Here is a 12277-nt window from a genome sequence, read left to right on the forward strand (position 1 = left end):
TGTAGTGTCGGCGAGGCGTGTGCAAATCCTTAAGGAAAATTTGGATAAATGCAGATACGGAGACGGAACCTCACGAGCGTAAAGCCCAGGCCCTGTAAAACTACAACTAGGTAAACACACACCAAATTACACTAACATCCCATCAGTCACATTAGTAGTTATCTTATGAAGTATGTTTTGTTCTTTCGTTCTTTCTGAAGATGGATTACTTATCATTTCTTTACTTATTTTATTACAGTGAGCGCCAAGAGACAAGTTATCACCCCGAAGGACATGTGTATAACGCCGCTGAAGGATAACTCTTGAAGCCGAGGAATGGCCTGGTGGAATAAGCCAAGACGTGTCACAGCTCTCTGGTATGTTGTGATCTTTGTAGTAATATTATTTTCTCACTGCAACGGCTCGTCCATCCATGGGTCCCACTTGCCGCTTACATTTTGCTTTCTATCATGTTTGTGTTCCACTGAATAGATACCATGACCTCATTTGACACTCATGACCCTGCCGCTTCGAATGTTCGTGTCACTCATGCTCCATGACCCCCTCCATTACCTATGCCATCTATGCTCTTCCTACCCCCTCAAAATTGTATTTGCGGACCATCTAAAAACTTTTGTAATAGCTTTTCTGTATTCTTATTTTGATCGTTTAAAAGCTCCCCCAACATTTCTTTGCCTACTTAGTTATCAAATTATTTTTGACTACTATCCAAATCAGACCCCATGACATGGTGCCGTTTTTCGCAAATATCTTTCAAACGAAGACTCAGATCCGCATGGGGCTTTGGCACAGATTGCTTCACACACTCCGCTAATTTTTGACGCTATTGTGCAATGCCAGATGCAGTTAATTATGGCGTTTACTCGTGACTGTGATGGCAAAACCTGCGTGAGCCACTTACACATTCGAACAGGTGAGGCGTGACGTATTTGTGACGTGTATCCACCGCCTACCTCCACCCCTGGCTTCCCCTACTCCCACCCCTCCCTTTCCCTCCCTCCTACCCCCCTCCTTCTCCCCGCACTCTCTCCCCCCGCCCTCTTTCTCCCTCATACCTGCCCCTTCCCCCCCCCCCCTCTCTCTCTCTCTCTCTCTCTCTCTCTCTCTCTCTCTCTCTCTCTCTCTCTCTCTCTCTCTCTCTCTCTCTCTCTCTCTCTCTCTCTCTCTCTCTCTCTCTCTCTCTTTTGCGATGTACACGAGATATGAATCCATGCACACGTATGACTTGAATTAATGGCAGATAAATATAAATGATATGAAGTCTGCATCAGCATCAACAGTGATGACGAGGATGACCTGTTTGTCGATGGTGATGAATTTTGAAGTAACATATGTGGTCAGTTATTTACATTATTAATCCACCTATCATATACTCGCTGTCTATTTTTGTGTGCTATGACTTTTTAACATAGCTATCTACATGAACACATATCTTATAGCAGTGTTTTCCTAATATCCGAAGAAAATTTTCATGTATTTCTCCAATTTCGTTTCACGTTTTTACTCTGCAATAAATTCCCGCTTCAATTCCATCCTTATTCCTTTCCGTCTCTTTTGCGATTTCCTATAAATGATCAAGCGTCAGCTACGTGCTTCATCCCATCATACGCTCAACGTAACCTGTGGGAAGGAGGGTCATATACTCGTACAACTTTCAATGGTTGTATAATTGCCAAACAAACCTCACACAGCACTTAAGCAACATCCAGTTACGCTGGAACAGGAATCAGGGTCGTGTGCATAAAACACCCTACCATACTTAGCATATACTTTCGAGTTATCCGCCATTATAGACAAGTCATATGCGTGCAAAGCTTCACAAGAACTCAACTACAGCTGGAAGAATTTTATGTTTTCGAGAGAAGAGAGAGAAGAGAGAGGGGGGGGGGGGCAGGTATGGGGGAGAAAGAGGGCGGGAGGAGAAGGAGGGTTGGAGGGAGAGAGGGGAAGCCAGGGGTGGAGGTAGGCGGTGGATACGCGTCACAAATACGTCACGCCTCACCTGTTCGAATGTGTAAGTGGCTCACGCAGGTTTTGCCATCACAGTCACGAGTAAACGCTGTAATTAACCGCATCTGGCAATGCACAATAGCGTCAAAAATTAGCGGAGTGTGTGAAGCAATCTGTGCCAAAGTCCCATGCGGATCCGAGTCTTCGTTTGAAAGATATTTGCGGAAAACTGTATGTCATGGGTCTGATATGGATAGTAGTCACTAGACTGTTTGGTGTCCTCCTGACTCTTTTCAAATACAGACGACAGGTGGGTCGGTGAAACAGTGGTCAATTGGTTTCACTACAGAGTCACCTTTTCGTGCCTTTCTTATAGCTTTTTTTTTTTTTTTTAGTGAATGGCAGAGTTCTTTTGTGACCCTTGCAATGATACGTGGTTTTAGTAACTTAGTCTGGAGGTTATTTAATTGTGTACCGTTTAGATCAGTGGTTCCCAAACTGGGGAGCGCGACCCCCTTGGGAGCGTGAGCTGGATACAGGGCGTGCGTGATTCCGTCTGCCAAAAATTGCAGTTTTGCGCGCGCACACACACACACACACACACACACCCGGCCCGGTAGCTCAGTGGATAGAGCGTTTGCCTCACAACCAGAAGGACCGGGATTCGATTCCCCCGGCCGGGTGAAGATCAGTTAGGTTTATCTTCTTTCACGCGTAGCCCCTGTTCACGTAGCAGTGAGTAGGTACGCGACGTAAGGCAAGGAGTTGTGACCTCGATGTCGCGGTGTGTTGTGTGTGAGTGGTCTCGGGTCCTACCCAAAGATCGGTACTACGAGCTCTGTGCTCTTCCGTAGGGGAACGGCTGGCTGTCTCTTGAGAGACCCGCAGCACACCAAGAGGTGAATTACACACACACACACACACACACACAGACAGACACAGACACAGACACAGACAGACACAGACACACACATGAAGGAGTAACACTGTTTGAATCATCCTCACGTGAGTTTCAATATATATATATATATATATATATATATATATATATATATATATATATATATATATATATATATATATATATATATATATATATATATATATATATATATATATATATATATATATAATATAATATAATATAAGCAAAGGATAGGGGGCGTGAGGATTTCTTATAAATCAATAGGGGGCATCATGTAAAAAAGTTTGGGAGTCACTGGTTTAGATTATATGGTGTGTAGGGCGGAGGGGGGGTGGGGGTGGGGGGTAATTCTTCGCTATGCATGGGGAAGAAACAAGCACAATTTAATCTCTCTGAACAGCTATAAGTACGCTTGTAGTCGCTGTATAGTATTTGTGACCAGCTGAAAATTATCAATCCGTCCCCTCCATCCTTAGCTCGCCAACGTGTGAGGCTCACGAGAGAGAGTGTTTAGGGAAAAAACGCTGCCTGGCCGTTAAACAACCTGTATGGTTAGATCAGTAGAGGAACGGATGTGAAGAAAAAAAAAAACGAAAATACTCGATTGATCAGTAATAAAGCCAGGATTCGATTGATAGTAATTTTATAATCTTTTAAATAGCTATAATAAATATACAAGTTCATCACAATTTACTATAGAGTGGTAATGTCCGAGAGCGAGAGAGACACCGACAAACAGACTGGCCAATAGACATACATAATGACCCACGAGCAGATCGATATACAGACACTTTCATACATTGCAAACACGGAGACAAATACAGACAGACAACAGGCAGATAACAGACACACATATAGATTATCGAACATATAGACAGACTGGCACACTAGATAGGTCCACAACCACTCGGCCTTTCACACGCCCCGCTCGCAGGGCTCACACGCGGGACTCTCTCTTCACTCATGGTGTCAAGGATGGGAAGGAGTCATGGAAGGTGTCATGGGGCTCAGGACTGGAAGGAAGATATGGAAGGCGTTACGGTGTTCGGGACTAGAAAGGAGTGCTGGAGGCCGTCGCGTCGGCAGCAGTCCTGATGGGCTCGGGCTTCACCAGCTTGGCCCAGAAGAGCGGCATTCCGGACTCCATGTCGCGGATGAATATGATCGCCGGCCGGTTGACGACGAAGATTCTCGAGGAACCCATCCTGTTGAGGTCTGAGCCGGTGGCGGCGGCAGCCTTTGTGCCCTCCTCGGTGATCTCGATGACGGTTTCGTGCACAATGCTGTCCACGAACACGGGCTCCCTGGACAGCCGGGTGAAGTTTGCTGTGCTTTGGTCAAAGATGGAGCGTACCCTCAGGTTGATGAGGGTGTTCTTCAGTTGTGACTTGAAGCTGAGGCGCATCCTTGGCACCCACACCCGCATCTCCACCGTGGTCATGTTTCTGATGAGTCCGTTGATCCTCTCGGCGGATAGCTCTTGCTCCAGCGGCTCCAGGTCGGACGTGACAGGGCCCTTGGGCAGGATGATGAACATAGACTGGCGGCCTCCCTTGTAGGGGAAGGCGGCCATGTGGGCGTCTAGTTCAGGGATGACGATGTAGTCGACGGGCACCGTGCCACTCATCATGGGCACCTTGATCATGCCGTTGCCCGTGTCAAATTCCTGCTCGGTGGTGTAGATCGGGAGGAAGGGCGTGTGCCACTTGCCATTGAAGAAGACAGTGTTGACAGCCACGAAGGTTGTGTCAGGGCTGAGGGGCTGCGTGTAGAGCTCTGGAATCATGCCGTTGGTGGACTGCTTCACCCACTGGTTGATGTCGTGGGTTGCCTGGCCGGAGTTGTTTCGGAAGTTGAGCGCGTGCACCACACTTTTGTAGTGGGTGCGGGCCTTCTGCGTGTACTCGTTGATAATGCCTGACCCTGTCTGTAGGAAGAGGCCGTTGGCGACATTGAGGGTGACGTCTGGGCCAGTCCTAGTAAGTGTCTCCATCAGCCCCTTGAAGGCCTGGTGAACATCCTCCTCACTCATGTTGTCAGGGATGCGTAGGGCGCGACGTAGCTCAAGGTTAGACCGGCCCTCGGTGCCCATCATCAGCACGGAGAGGAGGGAGCTGATGCTGAGAGGCGAGATGGCCATCGTGCCGCCCCGTTGCAGCTCAACAGAAACGTCCAGACCGAACTGCAAGACACAGACATGTTCAGACCAGCCGTCATGATGCTCAGGGGGTGAATTAGTGTGTCAGAATGTATAATGCTCTTGTCTAAGTGTACAGTGTCACAACTTAACATTTTACTGACCTCCTGGACGATGTCCCCCAGCAGGGTCTGGCCCCCGCCCCGCACGTCCGAGAAGCCCGGCATCCCCATACAGGCCGTAGCCGCCGCCAGCAGCACCAGAACTCGCATCCTGTGGAACAACACTCGGTTAGCCTCGTGGACACTCGCAGTCAACGGACAGAAAATGCTGCTTCATGTTAGTGTCTGAAGAATCAATAGACTTTTTGTTGAAATTCATGATATAGTTGTGATAATAATAATAATAATAATAATAATAATAATAATAATAATAATAATAATAATGAAACTGCCTTAGATTAATTTACTACATGCCATCAAAAATAACTGACAAAACCAAAAACTAATGGTCTATACAGAAGTACGGAGTTGGAATGTGAATTATATTCGAAAGAATGATCTATGTCGCGCGGATAAGAACCCGTGAAGCTGAACCAGAATCTACATTCATAAGTACGAATCTCCCGGAAAGTCGAAGGGAAATCAAGTACGTTTGATTTTTTTTTAAGTAGATGAATTTTCAATAAACTCAAACTAATTTGAATACGTTCGAATAATCTTTGAGGCGCAAATTTCCTATAATGTCGAACTGGGAATCAAGTTTGCCTACATTTGAAGGATCCGCTAAGGTACGGATTTACTAATCGGATTTAGGTACTACGAACTTATCAGCGTCCTACTTATAAGAGGACAGAAAAGTTTGAGTTCGCTTCCTGTGACCAAACGATGACGAAGGTGAATCGCTGCCATCTCTATAATACAAAACGTAACCTCTCTTGAAGCCGCTCCGTTCTGTTGTTTTCACAGGCTTTTTTTTTTTACCCTGAGTTCCGGCATGAATGAAGTGATATTCAGGAAAAGAAAAATAAATAAGAAAATAAAAGAGAAGGGAGAAGAAAATGTAAATACGGTTTTAAGTGTCATATTCTTAAACATTTCGGCGCCCTTGGACACACAGTCGACAAGATGTTCATAGGAGTTTAGTCTTTACCAGGGATAGTTTTATGACCCTGGTGATAGTCTGACCCTTCTTGTGTGCCATGAACGTGGAGCAAACCCTCATTAGAACCCGATTAACCTCCTTTTTGGCCTTTGGAAATAGTTAACGTGAGAGGTTGAAGCGTCCGAGCATACCGACCACCGTTGCCAGATTGTCGTACTCAGAGCCTCGTATTTACCGGTGTCTGAGCCATAGCTATATCCAAAAAACACCAATTATTAACCATTTTAACGTAACTATATATGAAGGCAGTTTTGGGGTCGGAAATCGGCAAACATGGGAGGCTGAGTACGACAATCTGGCACATTGATACCGACCACTGTTGTCAGATTGTCGTACTCAGAGCCTCGTATTTACCGGTGTCTGAGCCATAGCTATATCCAAAAAACACCAATTATTAACCATTTTAACGATAACTATATATGAAGGCAGTTTTGGGGTCGGAAATCGGCAAACATGGGAAGCTGAGTACGACAATCTGGCAACGTTGATACCGACCACCGTTTCCAGATTATCGTACTCACAGACTCGTATTTACCGGCGTCTGAGCCATGGCTATATCCAAAAAACACCAAATTATTAACCATTTTAACGATAACTATATATGAAGGCAGTTACTGGGTTCGAGGAGGCAGTTTTGGGGTCGGAAATCAGCAAACATGGGAGGCTGAGTACGACAATCTGGCAACGTTGATACCGACCTGAGTGTCCTGCGCGTGATGACTGACCGATGACCAAGAGGCGAGACCAGTCGAGCTAATTTGCTAACGTTGACAAATAAAACATGACAAAAAAAAATCACGCACCGCTGCTCATGTCCTTCCATTGTTCCGTCGCAAAAGCACTGCTCTTCCCTCTTTCCGCTATACGCAATATTGTTTTCTCTTTCTCCACCCTTGCGTTGCACAGATATTTTATTCATGTACACTCTCTCTCTCTCTCTCTCTCTCTCTCTCTCTCTCTCTCTCTCTCTCTCTCTGTTTAACGTGATTTCTCCGTGTGTGTTGAGATAATTTGAAACATTCCTATAAAGGTTGAAGTGTATTGGTCATTCTATTGTGTTGTCATTTATATTTTAAGTTATCTTCCCTCTATCTTTTTTAGTTTCCCCCTTTTTTTAATGGTATCGCTTCACACATGCATTAGAGATCGGTATGTTCGGGGTATCAATTAACAGTTTGTACCTTTCTTTATCGTTCCATGAAGACCCCGAAGCTTCTCTATAAACTACACCGTGAATCATACAAGTTAGCTAATACATTAAAGCTCGTTTTTCGCAAGACACAAAATCGTAAACGGTGAAGACCACCTCGCCAAAAAAAACTTCTGTATATATTGGAATACCTCGTGAAAAAATAAACTTCTAAATATATTGGAATACCTCGCGAAAAAATAAACTTCTAAATATATTGGAATACCTCGTGAAAAAATAAACTTCTAAATATATTGGAATACCTCGTGAAAAAATAAACTTCTAAATATATTGGAATACCTCGTGAAAAAATAAACTTCTAAATATATTGGAATACCTCGTGAAAAAATAAACTTCTAAATATATTGGAATACCTCGTGAAAAAATAAACTTCTAAATATATTGGAATACCTCGTGAAAAAATAAACTTCTAAATATATTGGAATACCTCGCGAAAAAATAAACTTCTAAATATAATGGAATACCTCGTGAAAAAATAAACTTCTAAATATATTGGAATACCTCGTGAAAAAATAAACTTCTATACATAATGGAATACCTCGTGAAAAAATAAACTTCTAAATATATTGGAATACCTCGCGAAAAAAATAAACTTCTATATATATTGGAATACCTCGTGAAAAAATAAACTTCTAAATATATTGGAATACCTCGTGAAAAAATAAACTTCTAAATATATTGGAATACCTCGTGAAAAAATAAACTTCTAAATATATTGGAATACCTCGTGAAAAAAAAAACTTCTAAATATATTGGAATACCTCGTGAAAAAAAAAATTCTAAATATATTGGAATACCTCACGAAAAAAAAAACACTTCTATATATATTGGAATACCTCGTGAAAAAATAAACTTCTTAATATATTGGAATACCTCACGAAAAAAATACTTCTATATATATTGGAATACCTCTTGAAAAAATAAACTTCTAAATATATTGGAATACCTCACAAAAAAAAAACTTCTATATATATTGGAATACCTCTTGAAAAAATAAACTTCTAAATATATTGGAATACCTCGCGAAAAAAAAAAACTTCTATATATATTGTTTGATGCACTGGACATAAAAATAACAAAAGGAACCTTACTGAAGATGTAAGATAAAAAGGAGAGTCGAGAGGATTGTGAAAAGCACACATAAACCAACGAGTTATTTTTAGGAAGCGTTATCGGACGGAAGCTCCCCATGGCCCCTCGACATACCTAACGCCGAGATAAGGCTTACCAGTGAAGGTCTTGTGTGTGTGAAAGCTATTTGTATTTGGGTATATTCGCCAGTTTGTACGCGCCCTTCCAATTGGCACTCTTCTAAAAAATATTACTGAAGGTCTTGTGTGCGTTTGTAGGTTATGTTTGTTTGGGTGTGTTCGCCAGTATGTACGCACCCTTCCAATTTGTACTCTTCTAAAGAACACTCCTGAAGGTCTTGTGTGGGTGAGGCGTTATGTGTGTTTGGGTATGTTCGCCAGTTTGTACGCATCTGTCCAATTTGTACTCTAATAAAAAAATATTCGCTAAAGTATAAAAAAAGAACCGTTCTCAAAATGAAGTGTTTATCAAGCTTTACAGGCAATAGTTAATTCGCATTCTAAACTAATTTTTCCAGACCTCTTTTTTTTTTTATCCGATATGAGTTCTATTTGGATTGGTGCGTACAGATTGGCAAACGTACCCTTCTTCCCCAGCGCGAGGCTTCCACCATTCATGTGTGTTTATCCCCAAGACTTTTCATCGCCACTTCGTCTACTGCCAATTTCTCGAGTGACGAGTCGCAATGCCCTCGTTTTCTTATCACCCCATGGCTCATGCGTCCCGGTGTGGCAGCGTTATTGATTTAGTTTACCCTTGAAAAATATACCGAGCTATACAAAGTGTCTGAGCTGTATGCAAGTGATTGTAGGTAAAATGTTGGGTGTCAGTGGGTGGCTATTGGTGAGAGGACCTGTCTCTACGGCCTTGAACAAGCAGCCTCAGACGGGGAGATTAATATCCAAGATTGAGGATTGAAGTAAATGTAACAGTAAATTGTAGTAAATTAACAAAACCAATCACAACTGGCCGCTATAATAAATAAACAGATTAATAACGACCGGTAAACAATCATCTATAGACCAACCTGATGGCGTTCAAGTCGAGTGTTGACAGACAAGCGATCACCGACGCCACTGACCAATGCCTCAACCCCGTGAGTGGCCGAAATGCTCTGAGGCGACAGAATCCTGCAGCACCACGGCGCCACTGGTAGATCACGGTGCAGGAGTGGAAGCTGCGACCAAAGCAGACAAGGACTCACACGTTGTTGGCCTCGCCGCGTGCAAGATGAGGGTGTTCAGTTACCACTGCGGTGTTCTGAGCAATACTGCCGCTACACGCCTCAACACGCCTTTAAATCTCAATCTGGTGCACGTCACTAGGAGGAAGTGGAGGCCCTGCCCCTGGAAACTCCTGAGTTGCCTGTTGGCGACTGACGGGAAGTGCCCGCCCTGACTTGGGGTAAAAGTTGTGACGCGTTCCTTGCTGATACTTGGCAACTGACCCGCATCGCACCTGTCTCCCGTGTGTGTGATCAGGGACTTGCATAATGCTTCTTTGTATTGTCACCTGTCGATGCCTCACCTGGGTTCCCGCAACATCATGACGTATAAAGGTAAGAACACCGGCGCAATGGCAACCAAGAGGCCTGATTGTGATCGCCTCTGTGTGGCTGGAAAAACCCGCCGGAGAGTGACGTCATGCTCCTCCTCCTCCCTCCCTTTCTCTCTTTCTCTCCACCTCACCCCTCACCCCCCTCCTTCCCTTTCCGTCTCGCTGCCTCTTCTCTCTTTACTCTACTTCGTTCTTTAATTCTTCCCTCTTCCACTCTCTCCTTCACCCCCCTCCTCCTCCTTGTTCCCGTCCATTTACATTTCCTCCGGTGTTTGATCCATGCCGCCTGAACCCCGCGACGCACCTCATGGGATGCTGTTTGTTGGTGTGTGTGGATCGTGTTTCCCTGGGACTTTACCACTATAGTCTGTTCAGAGCAAGAAGTCGGTTCAGGGTGGAGCTGGTATCGTCGTTTACCTCTACCCATTCTGCCAAATCAGCTTTCGCACATGCGTCTCTCTCTTATTTCCCATCCATGTGCTATTTGAAAGCGATATTTTATATATTCTGTATATAGTAAAGGAAGGTAGTACATAGTACAATGAGTGTCGGTGTTTAGGATTATAACAAGGATTTGTATAAATTCTATGACATGTGGCAGCGATTTTTTCCCAAGTTGCCACGTTGTGGTGTTGGTAGTGGTGGTGGTGGTCGGTGTGTCCCCCTAGGTCCCTCCCCCGGGTAGAGAGGGAGAGAGAGGGAGAGAGAGAGAGATAAACAGGTGGGTTGTGGGTGGATAGGCCGGGAGAGAGTGCTAAGCTGATAATAGGCGGTCGAACTGGCAGCGCTGCACTCATGGGAATTCTGGAATCTGCCACGCCTTGAACCGCCTTCATGCTCCGAACAGACTATAGCGACCACCTGCTAATGTTTACTCAGGCTACTCAAGTGCGTATGGATGCGTCTCTCTCTCTCTCTCTCTCTCTCTCTCTCTCTCTCTCTCTCTCTCTCAATAGCTCGTGAATTTCGAATACGTATTAACAATAAAAATCTTCAGACCACTCATTATATTACCATATCACCAAGTGTTTGTTTTCAATCTGTTACATAATATTTACATGTTAAAAGACACTGTTCTGAAGGGCAAGAAACGAAGTATGAAAACCGGTTTTTGTTGATATGAAACAACCACCTCCTGGCGCATGAATCTTATTGTACGGCAATTAGATAAGAGGGAAAAAAGCAACGCTGTAGTGGCCATTCAACTATCGAGCATCTTCCATCTTTAGAAACTTTACTGAATGGATTTTGCATCATCTGTGAGGGACTCCATTCACAGAGAACTGTCGTCGACTCCCCTCCGCTTATTGTCTTCTACTCCTTGAAGTTCACGGATTCGTTGCTTTTCTTGCTAGTTTAAAGTTTTGATTGCTATTTTTATGCTAAATGCTCCTTTGAATTTGCCAACAGCATGCCGTGAACCCTCGTGCTGCCTCACTTCCCACGAGTTTCCATCCAGCCTCATCGCTTTCTAAGTTCTTGATGGAAGAGCTAAACAGTTTATCTTTATTCTTTCATCCCTTGCGCTGGTAAACTATGAATCAGCCTTCTTTTGTCTTTTTTTTCCTTGTTGCAATCAAATAAACTTACAAACACTAAGATGTTTTGATGAAATAAGCTGTAATACGATAGGTAGTGTGAGCCAGACCAAGGCTGGCGACAAATCAAAACGTACAGCGCAACCAGCTCCATCAGCCACGTCCCCGGTGTACACACGCGGCCACTTATTTTTGGAGATACCAAATACAGAATTTTAAATAAATGTTTTCGCCCGGGATCGAACCGGGGACCTTGCGCGTGTGAGGCGCACGTGATAACCACTACACTACGAAAACGTAGGAGGTCAAATGAAGACATTATATTTAATTTCAAGTTATTTCATGAAATTAAATCAAAACACAAGCTTCTCTGACCAAAATTGATTTATGAACCTCGCCTTTTGTTGTATGGATCTTCATACTGCACACACACACACACACACACACACACACACACACACACACACACACACACACATTTCATGAAATTACTTGAAATCAAACATAATGCATAATGTCTTCCATGTGATTTCTACGTTTTCGTAGTGTAGTGGTTATCACGTGCGCCTCACACGCGCAAGGTCCCCGGTTCGATCCCGGGCGAAAACAGTTATTTGTAAATTTTATATTTGGTGACTCCGAAAATAAGTGGTCGCGTGTGTACACCGGGGACGTGGTTGATGGAGTTGGTTGCGCTGTACGTT

The 12277-nt window shown here is 43.9% G+C and overlaps 1 protein-coding gene and 2 non-coding genes across 3 annotated transcripts; 1 reads left to right on the forward strand and 2 right to left on the reverse strand.

The window, feature by feature from the left end:
* Window positions 1-3501: 3501 nt before the first annotated feature.
* Window positions 3502-9898, reverse strand: LOC126988923 (leukocyte elastase inhibitor-like). The gene is made up of 3 exons (XM_050847350.1): window positions 9506-9898; window positions 5177-5285; window positions 3502-5057 (listed from the first exon to the last, which is right to left on the reverse strand). Exons 2-3 carry the CDS (start codon window positions 5282-5284, stop codon window positions 3927-3929), a joined length of 1239 nt encoding a protein of 412 aa, XP_050703307.1. The 5' UTR covers window position 5285; window positions 9506-9898; the 3' UTR covers window positions 3502-3926.
* A 1899-nt stretch (window positions 9899-11797) lies between these two features.
* Window positions 11798-11870, reverse strand: Trnav-cac (transfer RNA valine (anticodon CAC)). The gene has a single exon. It is a non-coding gene; the product is annotated as a tRNA-Val (tRNA).
* Window positions 11871-12109: 239 nt separating this feature from the next.
* Window positions 12110-12182, forward strand: Trnav-cac (transfer RNA valine (anticodon CAC)). Its single transcript has one exon. It is a non-coding gene; the product is annotated as a tRNA-Val (tRNA).
* Window positions 12183-12277: the final 95 nt, after the last annotated feature.

This window comes from Eriocheir sinensis, unplaced genomic scaffold, assembly GCF_024679095.1.
Source record: "Eriocheir sinensis breed Jianghai 21 unplaced genomic scaffold, ASM2467909v1 Scaffold1008, whole genome shotgun sequence".
In the NCBI taxonomy this organism is placed as follows: domain Eukaryota; kingdom Metazoa; phylum Arthropoda; class Malacostraca; order Decapoda; family Varunidae; genus Eriocheir; species Eriocheir sinensis.

Coding starts and splice junctions, on each gene's coding strand:
- LOC126988923 (XM_050847350.1), bottom strand. CDS start 5,284: ATGCGAGTTCTGGTGCTGCTGGCGGCGGCTACGGCCTGTATGGGGATG. Junction 5,058..5,176: donor TGGGGGACATCGTCCAGGAG/GTCAGTAAAATG, acceptor TGTGTCTTGCAG/TTCGGTCTGGACGTTTCTGT.